We start from the raw sequence: 25,630 nt of genomic DNA on the forward strand, positions 1-25,630 counted from the left end.
ATCCGGCCCTTCGTTCTCTGCAAATCCAGTACTCTGTGATAATTGTCGTAAAGCTGATCATTTTAAAACTCAGATTTAACAATTATTTGTTTATAACTTTAGTATTGTTACAATCATTCACTATTTTCTCTTCTCCTTCACATTTTTAAATATATATATATATATTGCATTAAATAAATTTGATAAATAATGTCACAATCACCGAAAACAATCATTCTGATGTATGTTAAATTTACAGTACAATCTAACTTATTTCTACAACACAACCATCCTCGAGTCCCAACTAATGCCTGATTGCATATTTAAATTTCCTCCCTGTTTTTCTACTGTTCATTCAATCTTGGATGATCCTGGCAGGGGAAAGAGGTATGTGACTAAACTGAATGAAATGAGTCACCTCCTGTCATATTTCGTGCATGCCCTCTCGGTGCCATGTTTCCTAATGGGATTTTACCTGGGTTATCCTTGCTTTGTAACTTTGGTCCAAGGAATGTAACAGCAACTTCAGAGTGACTGCTTGTGGAATTGGTAGCCCTCCACAGAGGGGTAAATGTGGGACAGAATCCAGTCCAAGCATGTAACAATGAGTATATTTTACAAGCACTGCAGTTACATCCCAACACAACCCTTACCTGCCTGGAATCTTTCCTCAGCCTGTTGTTACCTATGTTGTTCTGCATTTACCTGATCTATAGTACACCACTGCAATTATGAAATAAGTGATAAACAGTTAGGGTGATAATAGTCTTCCTTTAATTTTGTCTGTGTGTGTACTGTACTAGATATACAGTATTTATATAGAGAGAGAGAATATACTGTGGTGAAGAGTGAAATAATCTTTATTTTCGTTTATTTGGGATGCTCTAAGAGTCAGAAAGAGCAGAATGCCACAGAGCTACATGTGAATTGTAATAGACTGTCTAAAGAAAGTAATACTTTATTCCACTCATCACTGTCATATATTCTATGTACGCACTGTAAGGAAAGAACTCTCTTTATTTTTTAATGCTAGTTATTTTTATAATGGCAGCATGTTGTGAGGCAAGTGGCTATGATGCTGGACACGTGTTCTGTCCGCTACATTGGGAAGATAAAAATGTGCATCGTGATGTTTGTGGCAATAGGAGGGGAACATGTATACTCTGCTCCTACTTTGGATGATGATCTGAAACGGTGACATTCATCCCTGTCCAGAGGCCCAACACAAAGTCTTATTTTGGGGGGTCTAAGGGTCTGTCTACAGTGCAATTAGACACCCGAGTCTGGCCTATGCCCGCTGACTTGGGCTCACGCAACCTGGGCTAAGGGGCTGTCTAATTGTAGTGTAAATGGTCAGGCTCAAGCTGCAGCCCAAGCTCTGGGACCCTCCCATCTCTCAGGGTACTAAATCCTGGGCTCCAGCCTACGTCTACACCACAATTAAACCGCCCCTTAGCCCAAACCCAAATCAGCTGGCACGGGCCAGATGTGGGTGTCTAACTGCAGTGTAGACATATCCTAAGTGAGACTTAAGTGGTGCACAGGAATTGTGCTGACCACTGCCTATAGGGTGAATTTCACCCCAGTGAGGAAAACAATAGGTTGAATGTGGTTTTATCATGTGGCTTTTATGGTATGTACAACTATATCCACATTATTTCCTTTGTTATTGTGCAGATTTCATGAGATTTTGCCAAATAACTGCATTGTACTCAAAGGAAACACCTGCAGGGATATTTATATGTAAGCTCAATTATCCGGAGTGTTACGCACTGTGACATTTTAGAAATGTCTTCTCAGTATCTTACATATGGTCAAAAAAAGTCTTCACGGTTAAGTTCAAGATTTTCTGTCTAAGTTTTCTGCTTATATCAATGTAACTGAGTCTACCTTGTAGGCTTAATTACTCCAAATGAGTTTTCACATGCGTATTTTTTTTTTCTGTTCACCTGGAGTTAGTAAAGACCACCCATGACTCTAGAGATGACTCATATGTCTAGTTGGATATCCCTCAAGAAAACAAAGTTGTCATTTACTGGAGAGATGCCAGGATCAGTAGCATTTGCACATTGAAATTAGCCCGTTTTGTTCTAGCATGTGAATGCATGTGAACATGCCAACAATACACATTACAGACTCTCATAAAACAAGCTTGAGAGTCCACAAATGGCCACTACCCTATGGGAAAAATTTGAAAAATATTAACATGGAGAAATTATATTTTATTAAGTTGTTTTTGTTAGTCATAATAAGAAATAAAATTGCCCAGACACAAGTGCAGACGAAACATCCAGTGTACAGTATGTACACAACTATAATACATGAGAGCTTAGACTCATGTCATTTCTCTCATCAGGTGTCTCCAAAGTTGATTCTCCTCCACATGGAATAATAATTGTAAATGTCATAAGACCTAAGCCTTCATGTATTTTTAATTTTGCCCTCTCTCTCTCTCTCTCTCTCTCTATGTATATGTATGTATATGTATATATGTATTTTAACTCTTTGAAGATATGCATATATACATGTGTACCTGTGTGTAAAATATATAATATTAGGTGTGTTTGTCTAGAAAGCACACTTTTATCCTTAAATCATATTGAAGCAAAGCAGGTAAGTAGATGGTTGATAAAATTGAAAGAGATTTTTGAGTGATGAAATGTTACTTCTCTCATTTCAAGAAATTAGTGCCTAGCTGTGAAGTGGTGGGGGAATCCCAGACATTAGTTGGATAATTATGAAGGTAGAATTTGATAATTCCAGCAGAAATAAAAGTATGACTATGTTTTTCACAAGTGATCACATATTGATTTTCTTGTTAATTTCTTTTTTAAAAAAATTCTTTCTCATGAAAGCAGGTTTTCTTGCAGGACTCTTAAATATTTTGGGATTTGTTGGAGAAAATAATATTTTTCTTCCCCCAAAACAGTGATTTTGTTCATCTTCATGGACAGAGTTACTAACAAGGATCTTAGCACTCAGATCCATTTGCTAATAACTTGGCAAGGGGACAGGATTTTATATTCTCAAGAAACAAAGGCCTAGCAGAAAAAAATGTAGCATCGCAAGCATTAGCTCTTCCAAACTAGTTTAAAAAAATTGTTTTAAAGGGACACTGTCAACCACCATAGCTTTTATGTTTTTTATCTTTGGAGAAAATTTGAGCAGACATTGAAAGCAGAATTGATTCCTGCCACTTTTGCTTCAGATGATCTTGCTATTGGAGAATATTGTGTAAAAATATCCAACCCACCATTACATCAAAGCAGCATTTTCACATCTCTCTCTCTCTCCCTTTTGGACATGAACTCCAGAGAGAGCTGCTAACAGTACTAGTTCACACTCAGCTGTGCTGAGCAGCCTTGCACTGTTCATGGCAGTCATAGAATTACTCAGCAAACACATTAGCAAAAGTCCAAGACGGTCTTTGCATCTGACCCTAGGCTTACTGAACGTCCATGGGGACAGATTTTTTTTCAGTGATGGCACGCGTGATGGATGTCACTTTGCAATCTGCCCAGGCTAAGGCTGCATGTTGATGAGTTGGAGAATTTCTTCATGCTGCTCCAGGGAGGAAGTAAAACTGCACCAGGTCTATACCCAGTGCAGCATGTGTTCCCCAGCGTTCCAGCACAGATCTGCTACTGGGCATTAATTGGTTGGGGGGCTGGAGCTAAGGTTTCTCCCATTCTCCACCCTCTCTCTCCTCTTCCTGCCCACTGGAGCAAGGGGGTGGAGTGCTCTGCAGAGCCCACTTCCCTCCGAGTGCAGGAAATGGTGATAAGATGCACCAGTGCAAGGGTTAAGGGCACACCATCCTGCCCCTCATTCCATGGGGCTGGCACACAAGGCAGGCCACACTTATACAATTATACACAGTGTGGGCCTGATTCTTTGCGCTTTTCCACTGGTTTTATGCTGGTGTGACTCTGTTGAGGTCAGTTGAGGTAGAGTGGCATAAAATTGGGATAGTGAAATGGAGACTCAGTCCCATGGCTTTGAAGCTTGTGTAGCTGGAAGCCAAGTACAAGGGAGACCAAATGGGAAACTATTCAAGGGATTCTGCCATTGGCAGGAACGTTGTTATGAGGTACAGGTACCTGTATATGGCAAAACACCCTCCTTAGTCTAACATTCTAAAATAAGCTCAGTAATAAGGATTAATGAACAAATGCTTCTATTATTGATGTCAATGGCAGAACTTCAGTGCATGCAAGATCGAGCCCTAAGAAAGAAAGAAGTCCATTCTGTCCATTCACGTCTGACAGAAACTTACTCCTTCCAGGAGGCAAAAATACATATTCCTGGCTGACAGGTTCTCTTTAAACTGACATGTTTATTCTTAGTCTTTGTTCCATCTTTCTAGTCTGGTGCCTATTTATTAGGTTTCCTTCTCTTGGAAAGTCTGGGATGATATTTCTTAGGTAGACACTTTAAATCTTTGATAGTTTCCTATCACCTAAAAATTACTGCACACGGTCCGATTGACAGCACCGCTCATACTGCATGTTCCCAGCCAGAGGTGATTACTAAACACGCATGCATGCGTTTGAAACACATTCGCATCTGAGCCATGTATGATGTGAATGTCACTTCAGAGAACCTGTACAGTGAATTTTAAGGGCCCATGTGCATGAAAATGAGTTACTTCACTGATATTTTTTGGTTTTCAAGTTTATGTATGTTTTCCTGCCTCAGTAAAGTCCTGGCTTGATTTTGATGTTTTACGACTGGTATCCCGGCATGTCTGTAACATAGTTCTGAAATTGGTTACAAACATTTTCATAATAAGGGCATTGTAAACAATGCTAGTAAGTTTAAAGAGCTTTATACCTAACCATGGAAAATGAAAGGTGCTGTAGTAATTTTTACTGGTGATGCTTGAAATATTTCTAGATAAGAGATTTAGGAAAGACTATGAAAGTGCAGGCTTCTAGCATTTCAAGATGAACAGTAATAGTGAATCCAAATACATTTAAAAATTATTGAAAAACTTAGCAGAAAACCCATAAACACAGTGAAGAAACTCCCAGATTTCTATACCTTAGAATAAGAACTAGTTGACTTCTCCAGCAAATAGCATGATTCAAGAAAAATTTTAGTGAGTTATTGTAAATTGAACAGACCTACCTTTTCTGTCATGTTACAACTGACTATTCGTACAGTGAAGTTCTGAATATATGCGTTATGAGACATTTCTGTATCAAAATGTTAGGTGCATAATTTATGTGATTTGCACTGTACATGCTGTGGCTAACATTTGACAGCACTGTTCTCTTTACAATAAAGTTGGTTTCCTCTGGGATGCACATTTGTTTTTAAGATAAATGGTCTCATCTCATTGACTGTGCTTTAATGGAACTAATTCATTTCTTTATTATTGTTTTTTTTTCTACCAAATTTTAAGGCCTTTGCGTGGTGGTCAGACTTAATGGTTGAACATGCAGAAACCTTCCTGTCATTGTTTGCGGTGGATATGGATGCTGCATTAGAGGTGCAACCCCCAGACACATGGGACAGCTTTCCACTATTTCAGCTCCTAAATGATTTCCTCCGTCCTGACTGTATGTATTGTATTTTGACCATGTATTTTTGATAGGGCAAATCTGCCAGGTTATTGATTCTATTTCTGGCCTTTCCATGCTGTACAGAAAACCAGTGTGGGGTGGTACTTTAAAACAAATGTGTCCGTTTAATTTTGTGGTTACCTTAGGGGAAAATTGCTGCGTATATCATTTATTTATTTTCCTTTAATATAAAAAAAATCTTCTTTTCCTGCCTTTCATTTGCTCAGGAATTTGTTTTAAGTAAAGATAAATTCCTGTTCAAAGTCAGGGGTTGGAACTTCTGTAATGTCCTATTCACTCAGGTTCCATGGTGGTGAGTGCATTATTGATGGTTAGTAAATTACTGTTATTTTCATTAAGCATTTCTACCTGCACCATATTTTACAAAATATGGAGTCTCCCCCTCCCACCTTTCAAGAGTTTTATAAAAGGAAAGGAAAGACATCTGGGTTTTATATAGAGTAAAATAAATGACGTAAGGTTACTTTATACACAAGAGAAATGCAAAGAAGCAAGGTTAGCCATGGATTGAACTGTTTTCTCTCCTGTCATGTTACATGCTGGTAGGACAGGTAAGATTTCCAGAAGTGCCCCCTATTAGCCTAACTCTGCTCCCATTGAAGCCAATGCTGTTAATTCCTGATAACAGCAATGGGAGCAGAATTAGGCCAATTCTGAGTGCTCTTGGAAATCCCATGGAGTGCTGTCCAGTCCCATCTGACCCATGTTTGTAAATTAGACCCCAATCTTGCAAAAATAGCTTGTTGCAGGATCGGGGCCTTAATTAGCTTCTTAAGACATGCCTAATGAGTGTTGAGGTTCCTCTTAGGAGAAAAACAATTTCCTGAATAAGAGTAGTGATTCTCTAATGAAGCACTGATTTCCCAGCCTGCACAGGCAGTGATGCTTACCACACTCTGCTTTTTTTATAATAGCAAATAGTACATAATTGTTTTCTTATCTCTAAATTTGATACTAATGGAGAAGATCTGCTGTTTGATTATTCCAGTTAAGAGCTCAATCCTGCTATGTTTATCACTGATCTTGATGGTTCAGGACTCCCAGTGCAAACTCCAGTTATGAAATTTCTTCCTATTAGCCAGCATATTCGTTGTGTAATAAAATGCCACTACTTGTGGGTTGTTACAGAGGATTCAGTAACAATAGTTTCTTACTATACTTTTATTTATCTATTCTAGATAATTTGTGCAATGGAAAATTCCACAAACACCTTCAAGACCTGTTTGCTCCACTTGTTGTTAGATATGTCGATCTGATGGAGTCCTCAATTGCACAATCAATTCACAGGGGCTTTGAGCGGGAATCATGGGAGCCAGTAAAGTAAGGAAATCTCCTTTGATACAATCGAAGTTTGGGTGCAAATGGATGGAGATTCGTACAGAGATGAAGTAGTGAACACTAGATTGGACATCCAGCAAATGCCTTATATTTTCTAGTACAGTCCTAAAAATATAAGGGCCTAATTTGTTAAGGGTTTTAAAGGTTTATGAGAAGAACAATATGTGATTTTTTTTTTAGTGCAATGCTGACTTAAGTTGAACACTTTAGTGTGCAAATGGAAATATGAGAAACATGAAATCCTCTCATTTTGCTTGGCTTTTTAGATCTGACTACTCAATCTAAAAAGCCTTTTCCAATGCTGCTCTTAAATGCAAATAGCTTCTTTTCAGAACAAAAACCTTGCTTTACTATGTTCAGTCCAGCACTATACATTGGGTGGGTCACTATTGCAATTTTTATTCCAAAAACTCATTTTTTTCCACCCACCCTGTGAAGGGATAATGCAGGGATGTGCTTCGTCAGTTCAGCACCACTACTGGTCGCTGGATTGATTTTTTTTAAATGCAAATGTGAAGGGCACCAGCGCAAGATGCTGCTTTAAAGCTATGCACTTTCAGAAATAAACCTCTTTAAACCTCTCTCTTTCGGGAGAGATCCTGGAGGTACTTGCCCTAAAGGGAAACTTGGTGTGCTAACTACTGGGGAGCAGAAATTAGAGGGAAGATTTGAGCAACACTATTTACTGATCTCATAGAAGTGATAGCTTAAAACTAAGAAATAAATGTAGTGAGAAACCAAACTCTTAGCCTAAGATCTGTGCAATTTTAAAAACATAAAGTCCTTTAAAGCAATGGCAATTTTACAGTATAATTATTACTTCTTAAGTTTCTAAGCATTGCAGAATACTGTCATGCTTGTTCCAAGAAGGCACAGTTAGATACTATGAAGGACGTGTGTCCTTTAAAAAAAAGTTAAAAGAGTAAGCTGAAAGATACCCAGTATAGGATATTGTTCTTTTCTGAAAAGTTACTATGTAAAAGGAGAGGTGTCTTTCAGTGTTTTCCATACCAAAAAGAGATTCCATACCAGTTAAGAGATTTTGTGCTGACAGCCAGCCCTCCAAATTCAACCTGTGGCCACGTCTAGACTACACGCCGTATCGGCACATTAAAATCGATTGCTCTGGGATCGATATATCGCGTCTAATCTAGATGGGATATATCAATCCCTGAGCGTGCTTATATCGATTCCGGAACTCCACCAACCCCAACGGAGTTCTGGAATCGACATGGCGAGCCGCGGACATCGATCCCGCGCGGTGAAGACGGGTGAGTAAATCGATTTTAGATATTCGACTTCAGCTACGTTATTCATGTAGCTGAAATTGCGTATCTAAAATCGATTTTATCCCGTAGTGTAGACCAGCCCTTAAATATGATTATCCAGGATGGTTCTTGCATTCTTGTACATCACCACCAGCAGTAAAGGTTTTGTGTGCCAAATTAGGCCCTCATTTACACCCGCACAATCCCTCTTTTTAGTCATATATCCCTTTTACAGAGGAACAAATGACTGCAACTCAGTATTCCATTATGTTGATAATGGAAGGAATAGAAGGAATAGAGAAGGAATAGAAGAATCCAGCTCACTTTCCCTTTGCTGTGTTGGCTTTGCAGTGTTAACAGGATTAAAAACACTAAAAATTCATTTTTGACTCTAAAATAAGCAGATATAACTCTGCAAATTCACAGGAAATTGATCTTTGAGTGGCAAAATGCCATTTTTACATAATCATTTCTTCAGATAGAACTGCATTTTAAAGTTAGCATTAGCTTTAATTTTACAGCATGGCTTTAGTAATAGATGTGGTATAAAATTGGTGCAATCACTTCATGTAACCATGCTACTTAACCATGCATTTGACAAATAATTAGCTCCTTTTATTGTATTTGTTTTAAATCAGAAACTTGAATATATTTAAAAATAATGACTATTCTTGGTTTTAACTAACCTTAGACTCAAATATAGATTTATATAAATGTATGTTTTTGTCACAACGTTTGGGTTTTGAAATGTTTTCTCAATGTTTTAGATATGTGGAACATAATCACTTTCAGAATTAAAGTAGGGAGTTTCTGATATGTTAATGCTATAATTTTAATGTATCCTTCAAGTTATGAAAACTTCTTTTCTTAGTCTAATGTTTCACTTTGAGACTAATCTGTCTCATAGAGTGGACTGGGATGCTTAAAAGTGCTTTGACACGGAGTACGTGTTCTGTTCATGGAAAGCTTATGTTCCTTTAGTGAAAACAGGCATTTTAATAATTTCTTTCACTAGCAGATACTTCATTCTTAATTTACCAGAGAGAGAGAGTTGTTAAAGATAACTCATTGGGATTTGCCATAAGGCCAGTGAACATATCTGTGCAAAACATAGAGTACAATATGCACTGCGTGAAGGAAAATAGGGAATCTTATTCCGATCTTACTGATGATCATTTGGAGCATGGTTCAGAACTAGATGTTAAGGAATCTTCTTTCAGTGTCTCATGGGCAGGCAACGTGCTATTCCTTACCAGACTGGATGTTTTCCTAGAAGATCTGCTCTAGGAATTATTTTGGGGGAGTTCTCTGGCCTGTGTTGTACAGGAGGTCAGACTAGATAATCACAATGGTTCCTTCTGGCCTTGGACTCTATGAATCCACAATAAACCTGTGAGCAGACTCAACATAACAGATGTATTTTACTTACTCTCCCCAACTCCACCACATACCTCCTCTTTCAGCTACCCATTCACGCTATCAGACAGTTGATTTCTTTGGGCCATTTGTCCTATTTTGCAACTCTACGGAGGTGACAATTGGTAACCACCACTTCACATTTCCCAGATGAGTGCACGAGATTGTTTGCACACTATTTGCCTGTTTTTAAATTCACAAGAAAGATTGAAAGAAATAGCATTCTAATACTGCAACAGTGCAAAAGACACTAACTTGACCTTCTCCTGTTACACTATTGCATAATATAGCAGCAACAGTGGAAATGATACTGCTAAAAACATAAAACATCTTTGCCCTTGGAAAATTCTGCACAGCTTTACTCAGCTTTGAAGAAAGGCTTTCAACTTGGCGTGAAGAGGTGAAGCAGAATACATGTCTACTGCTATCCTGCTTTAGATCTTTACATCAAATTGTGAGAGTGAAATCCTATTACCTCATGACAGCCTTTTTAAAAGGCTTTTCTGTGCTCATGCTTGCAATCAAGGCTGAAGTATACGTTCCTATATAACCTGACCAGATGGCAGTAGGCAAGCATGTCATCTTTATATTTTCTTTTCTGGATACTGTTCACCTTATGCTACGAATAGCTGTGTATAGACTCATATAAACAGTAAGATAGATGCCATTGAATATTGAAAACACTGAAGAAAAAATGTCCACATAATTTTCTCATGAGGGCTGTGTAATCTGACTCTTTTGCACAAGCTCTGAGTAGCTATAGAACTTATGAGCATGGGTTACCTGCCCCGTAACAGTTTGCACAGCTGCTATGTCTGTGCAAAACTATGCAGAGAAAAATGAAACAAAGTGAAACAGCAAACCCCATCACAGAACGTCAGTTAGATCTGTTTCCAGATTGGTTTAATATGTAAAGTCAGGTGGGAGACAGCTTCATGCCCTTAGCTTTTCTCCCACTAGCTTCTCAGTGAGCTCTGAAATACATAGCAACCACCAGACACCCAAATGTATACCGTATACAGAGCACTTGGCAGCAGGAGTCCTCTTGAGCAGACGGTCAGGTAATGACCACTGCTGGCCTTTTGAGTTGGTTTGGTAGAAAATTGTACAAATCTCTTCTGGGACACCTGAACGACCAGAAAAATATCTTCTGTAACATTGTAGAAGTCACTGGATTTTAGTACAAGACAGTCGGTCTCAGCACTTCTTTTCAATTTGCAAGTTGAATCTGCACACTGAAAACCCAACCAAATGGCCTCACTTTATTAAGGATTCATTGGTAAGCAGGTTATAAAAGGAAAATAAGATGTTGTAATAAATGATCCATCAATTATTATAGATTGTTATAGAGTCCAACAGGTTGCTTACAACTTAATCTTTTTGTGCTTCTGTTCCCCATCTGTAAAAGGGGGCTAATAACCTTAAAGGGTGGGCTAGTGGATGGAGCAGGATATATGGTTTCTGTTCCTAGCTCTGCCTCTAGCCCAGTGGGTGAACTTGGACAAGCACTTCCCTGCTTTGTGCCTCAGTTTCCCTATCTGTAAATTGGGGATAATGATACTGACCCACTTTGTTAATGCTCTCTGATCTACTGAGGGAAGATGCACTATACAGGAGATAGGTGTTGTTATGATACCCATGACTTCTAACTATCTACAATGCTTTATACTCCTGTACCTATAACCATCCAAAACACATACTGCTAATGATGTTAACATTTGTTAATCATTTGTTAACCCTTTATAAATGTATCCTCAATATATTAATATAACATGTAACCAATTAAACAGTGTGAGTATATCAGCTAGTCAGACAGAACAGGTGATGTTGTCCTGCTAGAGAGATGTCCTGGGGAGAAGTGGCCTGCCAAGAAAAAGTTCTTGTAGGTGTATATTATTTACGGTTACCACACCAGACATCAAGCCAGAGACAGAGCACAGATTTTGCTACTAACTTCACTGATATGCCCCTAGTATTGAAGCCTTTGTAGAAAGACTACCACTTGAATTGGTTCAGCATTTATAGTAATCAAGTAGGATTTCTAGAGGAATCAGAGGAACAGCTGATCTGGCGGATCAGTAAGTGATTTCAGGGTATCTGTGGGAACTGAACGTTTAAGCACCAACAAGTCTCTAATTTATTTACATGTTCCGTACCTAGGTGGGCTAACTCAATAAAAACTCCGTGGTTTTCTGGCCACTCTGTTATATCAATTGCGTAGTGTGGCATTTATTATGTAGTTTCTTATGCATTTTTACGGTTTTCTTTGGTCAATACTATAACAGGGAAAGTGAACTTTTTAATATATTTTTGTAGGGTACAATACAATGATGCCATTAGTCACTGATAGTGTGGCTGTGATGAGGTTTTTATAGCTAGACAATGGAGGTATGAATTGTAGAAATGTAGAAAATAGAAAAAATTGGGAGTAAATAGAACAATGCAAAATGAGCTGTAATATATGGAAATATACTATCTCATGGAACTGGAAAGGATCCTGAAAGGTGATTGAGTCCAGCCCCCTGCCTTCACTAGCAGGACCAAGTACTGATTTTGCCCCAGATCCCTAAGTGGCCCCCTCAAGAATTGAGCTCACAACCCTGGGTTTAGCAGGCCAATGCTCAAACCACTGAGCGATCCCTCTACAATCTGTACAACCTGACAGAACTTCCCTTTTCACATACATTAAGCCCCAGTTCTAAAACTGAATCCTCGTAGACCAACCAACCCTCTGCCACTAATGAGCTGAGTGTCACCTCCATCAGACTGCTGGATTGGGGCCAAATTTAGCATCTTGTATTAAAATAAATATGGGCTGATTTTTAGAAGCAGCTTCCCATTTTGTACCTGTAATTTTATGGCCTGAATAAATGCAGACACAAATATTTATGGATGATATTGATGTCATCTACAGATCTAGGTACCTGATTGCAGGGGCAAATCAGATCATTAGATGTGTAAATGAGATCAGTTGCACCTACAAAATTGTGAATGCAAAGGAGAAGGCTTTTTTCAAAATCAAGCCCATGTGTTAGCATTACACTACATACACTACAGTATTTTGCTGTTAAAAGTTGTAACTTATCCTTGCAAGGGCCACAAAGCATCAGCAAAATAATATGTTGTGTAAAAAAAAATACGTTTAAATGTGAATACAGTATAGTATTTTCTGTGGAAAATCATTTTAATAATACAGTGTTTTAATGCATATGACACTAAGTGTCTTCTTGAATTTTTAGTATTAAAAACAAAGTTGGTTTTTTTTGATGTATGTGTTCACCATTTGGCTATTCTTTCAGTTGCTCTTACTTATACATTTATATGTTATCCATCCCTTGCTATTTTTGATTTATTCAATATGAATATTAACTACACAGACATACTATTCCTAAAGCTCTAACAGTTTCTCAGTCATTATGAAATAGGTGTATCATTTGAAAATCATATTCACTTTAAGAGGCATATACACATCTGAATGGAAACTGGATGGTTTTGTTGCATGAGAAGGCTCCTATATATGTTTCTTTATTCACAAGGAGAACAAGCAGATAGTGTGAAATCAAATTTACCAGAAACATAAATAAACCAGAAAGCATCTTTTCACCCCAAAATGACATTAGACTGTATTTTTCCCTGAAGGTGGAACTTTGTTCAAAAAGTTAAGAATGGAAATCCAAGTCATTCTGCCTCTTGGCTGTGTAACTAATGCATTGGAAGAGGAGAACATGAAATTATACAGTTCTGCAGTATGGCCGTTAAAGCTGCCTAGAAGACAATAGCTGTATAGGGAGTGGAAGAGACCTTCCAAAACAGAGTTCCGGAATGACCACCCTCTGTGTTCATATTGCTGAGCCAGACAATTAAGGCTGGATTAATTTTTAAAACATCTCATAAACTAAGGAGGCTAAGTGCCTGAAACTGCATGAATTCCAGACACTGGCAAAGCTTCCTCTGACTGCATTGCTACAGAATTAAGCATTAAATCTGGTGTCCTGACCCAGGTTTTACTGTCTGCTTCCTCAAACTCCCAGTGGGAATAAAGACACAATAAAAATTGAGTCGAGACTTCTGGATTTGCCTTTGAAATAAGGCCGGAAAGAATTTTGTTGGTTTATGCCATAATATGCTATGTAAAGGCAGAAAGAGAGTTTTCAGAAAATGACTTATGTCTTGTTGATCAGATAGCGCAAGGAATAAACTTCCAAATTCTACATCTTCCAGATACCAAAACCCCATGTTCATGTAAAATATTGTTATGATGAGATGCTTTTAAAATACGGTTATAACTGTTCTGCCAATGTAGGGACATTAAAATGTTTCTGGATGTTTTGGAAATCCTGGGCATGCAGTGTCATTGTACTGTACGTTGTTTCTGGGAAGCATATTACATTAAACCACCTTGTATTTGATGGACAAAATCATTTTTTTAAAAGTTCTCTTTCATGTAATAATTGTGTGTCTTGATAATGCTCTTAAATTTATAATGCCCAGCTATACATCCTTCAGAAATTAACCATTGAGTACATCCCATGGCCCTATTTCCAAGTGGGAAACATTCGCACACAAATCTCATGCTAAGTAATCAGGATCTGTTCATAATTCTCTGCATACCACGCTGAAAACATACACCTAGATGTCAGTGCACATTATATAGTGTTCCTCCTCCCTGATCGTTTGGCCATGATCTAGCAAACGGAGACACACAGGGAGATTCTTGCACCTGCGAAGCCCCACAAGGGTCTGCATGCATGGATACAGTTGCAAGATTGGAATCTTTCTCTTCTGGTTGACGGAGCAGCATTCATGTGCTCCAAACGAAAACAAATCTATAACATTTGGAGAGAGCGAGGTAAATGGGGAGTTTTCATTAAGGATAAAAGCCTGGCTCCATTGAGTTCAATGGCAAAACTTCCATTGATTTCAGTGGAGCCAGGATTTCACCCTCAGTGTTTACTACTTTGAACCCTGATTCCAACACAAAACCTTTAAAATTCCTGATAGGTCTTCCAGTGTAGCTATTTCATATATCCATCCAATCTAAATGTTGATATAAGAATTCAGATTTGCTTGCTCATGGTATATTTTTAAATTAAAAGCTACTTTTCTGTGCTCTGAAATTGTATCAGGACCTGTAAATTAAGTTACTTTGTGTGGGTGTTTGAGTAGTTTGTTAATTTGCGGCGTTGTGATTTTTCTTCTTTTATTAATTTTTTTAGGTAACTTGCTTTTTATCGTAGACTAAAAAAATAACCACACTTAAGCCTTCCATATTCATGCTTCTTTCTGAAATGTTTTGCTTTAGTTTTTTGACTGTTGTCTTGCTGTGAACTTTGCAGATTTGTTTATGACTGTCACGTGCTTCTGCTACATCTGCATTGTCACTGTTATGGTATTTTTCTTTCTGTCTGTTTCTTCCACAGGAGTTTAACAAGTAATCTGCCCAATGTGAATCTACCAAATGTGAATCTCCCTAAAGTACCAAATCTACCAGTTAACATCCCACTAGGCATCCCACAAATGCCTAGCTTTTCTGCACCGTCATGGATGGCTGCTATATATGATTCTGAGTGTGTATTGAGTTCACATTAGATCTCATTTAAATTTAAAGTAATCTTGGCATGGATATGTGTTGTTTGTTTCTGTGCATTATATATAACTTTAAAAGAGTGACAGAGATAGATAATTAGATATTTTACTAAATGAGGCAACCCTTATGTATTTCTGGCATGTACATTAGAAGTTTTTATAAATATTGAGACTTTGTCTTACGCCCGCTGGAAGCTTGAGCGTCTCACTTTACAAAATAATTGTTGATAGTGGGCTGTAGTCCTCTTGGAGTATAAACTACAGTACGTAAATATGAGCTGACATGTCTCAAAAGATAGGAAGAACCAACTGCAGTGCAAGTTGACTAATTTCCATGGACCAGATGTAGATCTAAAAGTGAGATTTTATTTTTCTGCAAGTTCCTTATTGCATGGAATTCTTGTACAATATTTCAGATAAAGGGGGGAGACATCTATAAGGATTCTTATGCATGACATGGGGAGCCCAAATGGTAATTGAATTCTAGAACCTCCATCCCAGCCTCAATACTTAAAAGTCATTCCAAATGTCTTGAATCAAACGTAGGAAATCAAACAGGGCCCAAGTCACTAGCATGTAATAACCAGTGCCTAACACAAGATTGTTAACCTTGTGACTGTCCTATGATGTAGGACACATACTCAATGAAGAGGCATGATAGATGTGTTTTTCAGTGTAGGTCATGTGACTTCTGTAATTATGGTGGGTCCCCCTTAACAGTCACAGACATTGAGTGGTGCCAGAGATTGATACCCAAAGGGATAAACAAAGCTGCCACTGAGTGTTGGGCCATCATTCTAATAACATTTACCAGCATAAAAATTGAGACTTTCTAAGTTCTCACTTCAAATTGCTTAGTGTGACATGGCAGAAGGATTATCTCAGCCAGTCAAAGCACAGGGATACTGGACAGTTTCTGAGCTGCCCATGTCCTGTTGTTTTTTGACAGCCATGCAGTATGCACACCCTGGTGCTTTGACTCAGAAATCTGACCCACCTGCTCCTCATAAACCATCTTCCTCCTGAGGAAAGTTCAAAGTCACCAGCACTGCCCCAGATGGCCTTTCCCTACTCTTTCACTCCTTCTGTGACTGTCCATTCCCCATCCTTTCTTCCCTCTTAAAAGCTGAAAGGGGAGAAATGCCATGCCAGGCCAGGCCAGTCCAGCAAAGCACCAAAGTCCCAATTCATGAAAGGAGCCCACTGCAGGAAGGTTAACTTTAAGCACATGCTTACATGCTTCTCTGAATCATGGCCTCAAATGCGCATGTCTGTTAAAGCACACGAGTACCATGGAGATCAGTAAGGCTACACATGTGCTTAACGTTAAGCACGTGCTTTCAGCAAAGTTTTTTGTGTTGCTAAGGCTTGGGATCCCCAGAATAACTTGCCAAGCAGCAGCACCTCGGGGTATATCTGCACAGCAGCTGGGAAATGTAATTCCCAGCTCAGGTAGACGTACACACGCTAGCTCTCCTCGAGCTAGCACCTACATGTAGCAGTGTATCCGCAGTGGCATGGCCAGTGACTCAGTCTAGCCACCCAAGTACCATCCCCCCCATCCCTTTGGGTATGTGCTTTCCTAAAGAGGGAAAGGGAGGCAGTGTTAAAATTGCTGCTAGGTTCACTTCCCTGAGCTGCATGCTCTATGCAGCCTGGTAAACCAATACTCAGAGCAATCTAAATTAAACCTGAAAACAAATAAAGTCTGACACATCTACCATGGAGTCGCATTATAAGCACATTAACTTAGGCGATTTTAACTATACGCGCTCAGCAGAACAAAAGAAAAAAGAGAAAAATAACAGTTTAAATACTCTACCTGTAGTGCGGGCGATTCTGCCCACCATTCCACTCAATGAGTGTTTGACTGTATGTGATTTTCACCTTACGCTCTGACTTCAGAACCTAACCCTCGTGTAAGATGCAACTCCCCTGTATATCATGCTTTCATCTTTTTCTTATACCCGAGCTGCTGATAGGTTGACATGGTAATTGATTTGTTTAACAATTTGTATTTAAGAATAAATTGTAACTTTACCCAAAAACAAAAAGTCTCACAGTAACAATAAATATCGACTTTTTATTGGACAGGAAGGGTGGCAGAGGGGGGTAATGGTCCAGGTACAGGAAACTACACGTAATTTACATCTACACCTGGATCCTACTGAATATGCTCTATACTAATACTAACGAACTGGAGGCAAAGCCAATGACCTTTTATTTTTAAAAAAATTGAAATATTAGAGTAATTTATGTTTCAAAGAAATACAACTCATATTCATGCTAAGTTGGCTGTGTTAAAGGCTAGATTAGGCAGTATCTGTAAATAATACTTGAAAGTTTGTATTACTTTTTTCTCTGTGCATGCTCTGTGATCTCGTTTTTGAAAAGATAAGAATCAAGACATGACAGTAAAGTTGACAATCATCTTTAATAAAACTATAGCTTAAGTGTGAAAAGCATTTTGCAAATTCTATGTGATCAAAGCAATTTTGGTGCTATTTCACTAACAATGAACAGTTCATTTTGGACATAACATAGAATATTACTTTCCTCCCAGGAAAACCTAATAATGAGCTGTTCAAAAGAAGAAAAAAATACGGAGAGTAATTTTTTTGAAAATTCTGAAACCAGATGGGTGTCATAATGTTGTTGTAATAAATACCAATTATTGCATTCATGTGTATTTAATTATTTAAAACATAAATTCATGCAGTTCCAAAACTGGGATTAGATTAGAGAAAGTTTAATTATTCCTAAACATAGGTCTCAAACAGAAGAAACTACAAATGTAGATAGGTTGACTCTCGGGGCTGTGCTATTGAAGTAACACAAAATAGTTTTCTGACTAAAGATATCATATAAGGAAATGCCTGATTCTCTATCTTTTCAGTGTCCCAATTCCCTTGTACCCACTCACTGTTCATTATTAAGGACTTGTTTCAGTGTTACCTCTCCCTTAGTGTCAGATACATCTGTTCCTACTTCTGAGCTAATTCATTCTTTAAATTGTTACCTTTGTTAGCACAAGCCCTCACAGGACCCCTCTAGCATGTTGGGAGTATGGTTTTCACCTGGCAGTAGCCATGTATGCATCGGCTATATTTTCCTCTGTAGCATTAACTCAATGCAGCTGGCATCTGTCACAATAGAAACACCCTTCCTCATCTGTTTCTATAGACGATGTCAGCACAAGTGGTAATGCATGGTGTGTTAAACATCTTATCAATTACTGTGTTAGCATTAGTGGTATGCGAGGAGGGGGTTAAAGTGCTTGAAGATCTCTTGGTAATTGTCATGAAAAAAAGAGAGAGAGAGAAAAGGGTTATAGATAAATTTTTCTGCACCAACAAAACACAATCAAGGCCTGTATTTTATTCTCTAAGTGGAGGTTTTAGACACAATTATAGTTGAAAAGAACCAAAGTAGCTATACACAACGAGCCCAAAGCGTCCCATCTGTGCAGAGGAGTGGGTAAGACTATGCACTTTGGAAAGAATTCAGACTTTTGCAACAGACCAAAGACATTGCAAAAAAATAGACATTAAAAAAAAAATCTGTTGTCCTGTAGATGCCTTCACAAGAGGCTGATCTGTGAGATGTGGAGTAGTCAACCTAACCAAAACTCTTTCACATGAGATGTCTAGTGTTCTTAGTTCAATTGACTTACCCTGATTTTTTTCCAGCTGTTCAAGAGATAAGGTGTGTCCTCGCTCACCACTTGTTAGCACTGTCCTTTACCTGGTAAATGTTGGGGAAAAAATTAAAAATGTATCATTTGAACAAAAAAAATGCATGAAACCCTAAATTTGAATAACTGCATACATTCATGTACTGTAGTTATTGTCAGTCAAGGGTTTTCTACTACAAATTTAAGCCTTAATTTTAAATAATCACATATGTCAATGTGGTTATTAGCTAAGGCTGATTTTTACCATACACACTTTTTCCAGTTAATGTGCGTAATTCATAATTTTGTCTTATCATCTGGTCTGGAAAGATTTGTGAGTTATAACAGCAAGGTAGACTAGGCAAATGTATGGTAAAATTCAAAAGCCTGATGATGGAGATTACCCAGCATTGTTCTGTGTATTAAGCCACTGTATGCCCTCAACTTGTACAAGAATGGTCTCCACATCAGGTTTCCAATAGCAGGGTCCTGTGTATGACTTCTGTTTTCATTTTACCCTGCCAGCAATGGATCAGGAACCTCTGAAGATCTGTTTTGGAAACTTGATGCCCTACAGACTTTCATTCGGGATTTACACTGGCCTGAGGAAGAATTTGGAAAGCACCTAGAACAGCGTCTAAAACTTATGGCAAGTGACATGATCGAGTCTTGTGTTAAGAGGTATGTCTGAACAATGGAACTGGATCATAATAAATTGTTGGGGGCGGGGGGGTTGCCCTACCTTATTGGAAAAGGGGGGGCTATACTTTACCTTTCAGCTTGACTTCAGCCATTATCTTTTTAAGCCCTAATTTATTTCCATCCAGGACAGGCTTGGTGGTAGCACACTTCTTATCTCTGCAAATTATTGACCTCTAAAAGGCAACATCTTTTAAATGTAGGCACTAGACGATGCCTATTCCCAATAAGGCAACAAACCCCCCTCACTTCACGCTTTCTCTGCTGTTGTTGTGCGCCTCCTCTGGGGTCAGGTTTGGGTAACACATTAGGGCGCAGGATTGTTGAATGCTATAGGAGTAGCCCTGCGTGCTATCTCAGCACCCACATGGGTGACCGACAAAGGAGATTGTGCCATTCAGAGAACCAGTCAGGCTTTCCAGCTGCCTTTGATTGAAAACAGTCATCACCGCCAGTGCCACCTCATATGATATGCTCCTGCCAAGCCTCTGAAACAGAGCGTACACCTTAAAGGAACTCTTACGAATATGTTAACAGCAGTCATTTTGATAAGGAAACATCCAGGCTATATTGTCACGCTGCCCACACTGTTTCTGTTTGGTTGGTTGGTTTCAGAAGGAGGTGATGGGGGTGGGGGAAAGAAATGAACTTCGCATCCTCTGGCATGAGAAAAGCAAATGGCAAAAGAACAGGTAGAGGCAGATGAAAGCCACAGCAGGTATGTGCAGGTGGCTCTGTGCCACCGTTGTCTGGCTGCACTGCAAGTGCAAGCATGTGTTTTAATGTTCTCTGATTCCTGGTCGTTTGGATCCACAACCTCCCCATTCGCAAAGTGCAGACATTTGGGCTCAGAAATTGGAACTCAGAACAAATGGGGGTTATAGGGTTGCTTTGCTGCTGTGAAATAAAACACAGCATACAGATAATTGGATTAAAGGCCATAGCCCACAGCTTTTATTGAAATACAGTAACTCTCACTGCAAGTTATCTGCCAGCCAATTAGCCCTGCAATGCCAGGTAATGTTAAAAGTTGAGGAGAGCCATCCTGTCATGGACACCAAAGAGATGCATTTTCCCATGCTACAGCCCCCAAACTATCCCAGCCTCTGGGAGGAACACGATTCCTCTGTGCACTAGAAGCCCCTCCTCAACAGCATATGGAAGTAAGGCCCTCCTCCATGCACTTTGTTGTTCCTCCCACCATTTTCAGCACATCTCTTCTGAGCCCTGTGCAGCCATTTTACAGGAGGTGGCTCTGGCAGCTTCTACCTTCTCAAGCTGAGCTCAGCCAGGGTCCTTTCAAGTTGCCTGCATTAACAGCAAACACCCCAGTCTTTGTAGCATTGCGCACGGGAATTTATCCTGATCTGCACCATCGCAGGCTAAGGTGCCAACCTCCCTTTCTGCAACCAAGGTGGGACCTGCCTTTGGGCATCAATGCTTCATTCTTCTGTACCAACCAGATCTCACTGCAAGAAGTTCTGGACGAAGGCGGTAGAGAAAACATATCGGTGCAGTGGCAGGCAAAAACTCTTTCCAGTCCCTGATACTGTGATCAGATTTATCCTGAGCCTGTGAGCAAGGACCAGTCTGAAATATCTCAAACTCATGAAGTCAGTCAGCCCTCAGAACTCAATGTCCAGCTTCCCTTACATTAACACCATTAAAAGGTCCCTTTTCCAGACCCCTAGGGAAGGCGAGTAGGAAGCACTGCGTGCTGCCAGTGAGGGAGTGAGAATGACCCCTGCTCTCAGCAACAGCTTCTCTTAGCACTTGCCAGCCTGGGGAGAGGCAATATGCATCCACATGTACAAGGGCCACCCAGCACCAGCCTCTTGCTGCCAATTCCCTGCACCACTGCCATGTCGCAGGAAGGCCATAGCGGCCAGCAAGGTCAACCTTCCTCACTATAGCAAAACAAACATGGAAAAGGGAAAAAGAGAGGAAGATGTGAGATGCCCACAGCCGGCATCAATTTCCCAGCACTGTCCCGCAGGTCACAGCAAGGTCTGTTCCCACACAGGTACAGATCTTCATTCACATGTAAACCTTTGGATGTTGATAAAGTCTCCTTCCTGATCATCCAAAAGGCACGTTTAACTGTTAAGTTAGTGAAGTCTCTTACTCTGTATTGTCCTGCAGATGCAAATTGCACCATAGGTCATAAAGATTCGTTAATTATGTTGTGCCTTCTTTAAAGGTCTTGAGATGATCGTGATACCTATGGCATTAGAAAGGTTCCTCTTTCTTGCTCTGCTGGTATATTGTCTGATATAAATGCTGAGTGTCTTCAGTTGTTTCCGTTGTCTGACTCTGTTCTCTAAGAGCAAACTGAAAATAGATGCATCAGTCTGAACCTCTAGTTAGCATTATATAAATGGTAAATATTAAACTAAGGAAATAACTAAGTGGAGTTTAGCAGTTCTACACCACAGAAAAAGTGTAGGATTATCCCTGAAGAAGGATAGCTGCTGATTTGCGGCTCAGTCCTTTGAGCAGTAAAGAGGATCCTTCTTGGGTTGGTTTTCTCTTGCTTCTCCATGCTTTTGCTTTGACTTGGCTCACCTACCGGCATGTGTCCGTGCAATACAGTGCTCTGCTCTTCATTGACCATTCAGTGTGCCTCCCGGCTCCATGACCATGACATTTCTTTTCTCTTTCCTTTAAAATAACTAGCCCTTCCATTGTTCTTCCTTGGGGAATAACATGGGGTATTCTGTACCTCAGAGTACTTCTGTTATATACTTTCGTTTCCCATTTAAATACATTTACTGTAATTAGAGAGCAGTTCATGATGATGCTTCAGAAGTGGGCCTGATCATGCTCATCTTTCCAGGCAGACACAAAACCATGGTCCTGCTCATTTAAAGATTCGATCACCTAGTGTCAATATCAGGCTAACGTCTGGTAATAGTAATTACATCAGGTTCAATTCACTGCTGGCATAAGCCGATGATGCTGTGCTCCCTGCTTATACCAATTCCGAATTTGGCACATTCTGTCAACCTGTATTTCCGTAGCAGTTTCAGTTTGACGTGGTATTTTTCTTCACTTCTTCCTCTGACCTACAGCTAACTCTTGTCGTGCACTGTTGAACAGCTGCCATATTTCACAAGTGGCTGCATCTCAGTGTGGGGGAACTGAGCTCCCCTATCAAAACCCTGACTCTGCTATCAGAGCCAAGCTGGCCGGCCCATACAGATCTGATTGCAGAATCAGGAGCTTCATTTATAGATATCAGCCTGCACTTCCATAGCTCTTTCTGATCCTTAAAGGTCAAAGGTATTAGGTGTAATTGGTATTATTTGTTTCTAATTCCAGGCTTCTCTGTTAATTTCTTGGTCCAGGCCCACTGATGTAGTGATTCTGTGTTGTATTTCTAATAATGAATATAGTACTCCCTTAACTACAAAGTCCCTCTAACGTTTTGCATTCAGGGAATTCAGGAATCAGGGGACATTACTCATTATGCTAGAAGTATTCCTAATATGAAATACTGGAGCCACTTATGGCCCAGTAAGTATTTTAAAATTATTGTCAACCAATCCTGCAGTCTTTAGTCAGACAAAACTCTTATTGAAATAAAAAATGTAACTCCCACTCAAATTTTAACTGAATAAAATTTAGCAAGGACAACAGAATTTGTGTGTGTGTAATTACACACATGCACTATTTTACAATTGACTTTTTGTAAAGGTATCCTGGTACGTTTGCAAAATCAAAGAAAGATTCTAGCAAGCAGTAACACTGTGAAAAGATAAAATTGCAATAATCCAGTAGTTGCCTTCCAGTTAAGCAATTAACAGGTTTATATCATCTGTATTTAGTACTGTGTACCAGTAGACAGAATTTCCTTTAATTCTTCATGTTTACTGTTTGATTGCATTTCACCTGTAGGTATAAATTAGCCAAAACAGTCCAAATTATAGGTGTACACTTTTAACACTTCTATTTGTAATCTCATCACATTGCTTACCAAGTATGAGAAAATAGTAGTTTCTCTGAGACCGTTACACACCTTATCCGTAGCACAGAGTGTTTCTTTTTAAATTGGAAAATCATTTTTAGTAAAACACATTTGAAATAATTGTATTCTACCATTTATGGTAGCGTTAAATTTTCTCTTTCACTAAGCATTGTGTTCCACATATTATTAGCTACAGTATCTTAAACACCAACTGAAATGGTCTTTTCCTACTTTCTTTAATAGAACCAGGATTGCATTTGAAGTAAAGCTGCAAAAAACCAGTCGATCAACAGATTTCCGAGTCCCTCAGTCAATATGCACCATGTTTAATGTTATGGTTGATGCCAAAGCTCAATCAACAAAACTTTGCAGTATGGAAATGGGCCAAGAGGTAAAAATGCAAATTATTTTTTATGTAATTTAGAGAAAACTTAATGAATTTTCCCATCTCCTATTCTGCTAGTTTCAGAAACATTCTAACAATCGTGGATTTTAGCCTTTCGTATAGAGTATGCCAATGAATATTCAGGGTCATTCCATCAAATAAATCTAATGTCATTTAGTAGTGATGGTTAGCAAGGATTGTGGGGTGTGTAAGGTATCTTTAAAGCCTGCTGATGCATGATGAATGTGTTTATTGAGTCATTAACTCCACCTTGGAGCCAGAGGTATCTTTGCCAAAAAGCTGGATATTTACATGTAGTCACCAAGTGTATAAGATATGATTATTTTGAGTAGACAAAAGTATTAAACTGTTTGTTTTGTTAAAAGACAACTTCCTAAAATATATTTGAATTCCACCTGATTTGACTTCCTTGAATATGGCTAAAATCAGCAAGTTTTATGATCCCAATTGTCCAGGTTCTTAATGACTCAAAGTTTCAAAAACAATCCAGTTTTGATCACTTGCTGATCTATTTTTTTCCTTGTAGAGACATTGTTGCAGGTTGAAAATTCTGTATTTAATATTCAAAGTAGAAAGACACGCTAAATCGGACTAGATTAAATGCATCATCATGATCATTGTGTTCCAATGGCTTTAAGCCAAGTTATATATTCATATGCCAGGCTCAAATCAATTCAGAACTCTTGCTTGGATTTCCTGTCCTGTTGCCAACTGGTGTCTCCTAGATAAGATCTTCCACTACAGCTTTACACGTTCGGAATTTATAATAAATCATTGCAAGTTGTTTGTTCTTCTTAAATATTTATCTCACTCTGCTCTATAATCCTCTCTAAGGGTCTGACTCAAAGCTCATTCGAGTCAGTGGGAGTTTGACTTTGGGTCAGGCCCATTTTTTTTTTTTATGTTTTCAGTTGTAACATTTTGTTTGTGACCGTCTCTTTCGGGGGAAGAGGAGTTTGAAGCTTTTGATGGTTGAGTTTCTTTCCTCAGCCACCTATCCAATGTAGGGCAGATACTAAATGGACTCTCGTCAGCCCAAGGCATGACTATTAGGCTGGTTGGTGGAATCACAACATTTCCACTCTCTGGTTGTTTCTCCATTCTTGCCCTCCATCTCCTCTTTTATCCCCCAGTTCTTCAATCCCACAACAGCCATGTTGGCTGCTTCCTATCAGCCAGGAGGGTGAGTGTTGCAATGCTAATACCTTTATCTACTCTTCGATACACTGCAAATCAAGCACTAAACCTTAGTGAATTAAATTAGTGGGAGGAGTGACATTTCTGAGCTCAGGCAGACTCCCACAGTACATGGGATACTGCAGGGCTAGCTAGTTATGTTAATAAAAATGGTCAAGTCAGTAACACAGGGATCTGATAGCACTGGCTAAATCCAGAAGTAGTGTTGGCGGGAGTTGTGTATATTTCCTCATACATCCTTCAATACGGCAGTTTCCTTTGAACTATATGTGTCAGTGTGTGATGGAGACCACCAGACCCATTTTGCATTTGACCTGAGACAAATCTAAGATCTTCAGAGATCAAACCCCTGCATTCAACCCACTCAGCCACTCAACTATTCTCTGTTGCGCCAAGAGCAAGCATAAGTCTCTGGAAATCTTTGTGTGCTTCTTTAAGAAGGTATTTGGTATAGTAGCTTGAAGATAACATAACGATGGTGTGAAACAGCAGTTGCTGTGCTAGGATGTTTTT

General features: G+C 39.1%; 1 protein-coding gene across 10 annotated transcripts in view; it reads left to right on the forward strand.

Moving 5' to 3' along the window:
- CADPS (calcium dependent secretion activator) overlaps positions 1 to 25,630 on the forward strand; it is a 377,508-nt gene that overhangs the window by 296,017 nt on the left and 55,861 nt on the right. For 5 of the 10 annotated variants that reach the window (XM_075073179.1, XM_032781853.2, XM_032781844.2 and 2 more), the window contains 5 exons: positions 5,387 to 5,543; positions 6,746 to 6,887; positions 15,010 to 15,156; positions 19,374 to 19,529; positions 23,758 to 23,905. In XM_075073179.1, coding sequence (XP_074929280.1) covers positions 5,387 to 5,543; positions 6,746 to 6,887; positions 15,010 to 15,156; positions 19,374 to 19,529; positions 23,758 to 23,905 — 750 coding nt within the window. The remainder of the gene's footprint in view (positions 1 to 5,386; positions 5,544 to 6,745; positions 6,888 to 15,009; positions 15,157 to 19,373; positions 19,530 to 23,757; positions 23,906 to 25,630) is intronic. The other 5 variants (XM_032781855.2, XM_032781849.2, XM_032781840.2 and 2 more) reach the window with 1 other exon arrangement.

The sequence above is a fragment of the Chelonoidis abingdonii genome, chromosome 17, assembly GCF_003597395.2.
Source record: "Chelonoidis abingdonii isolate Lonesome George chromosome 17, CheloAbing_2.0, whole genome shotgun sequence".
In the NCBI taxonomy this organism is placed as follows: Eukaryota; Metazoa; Chordata; order Testudines; family Testudinidae; genus Chelonoidis; species Chelonoidis abingdonii.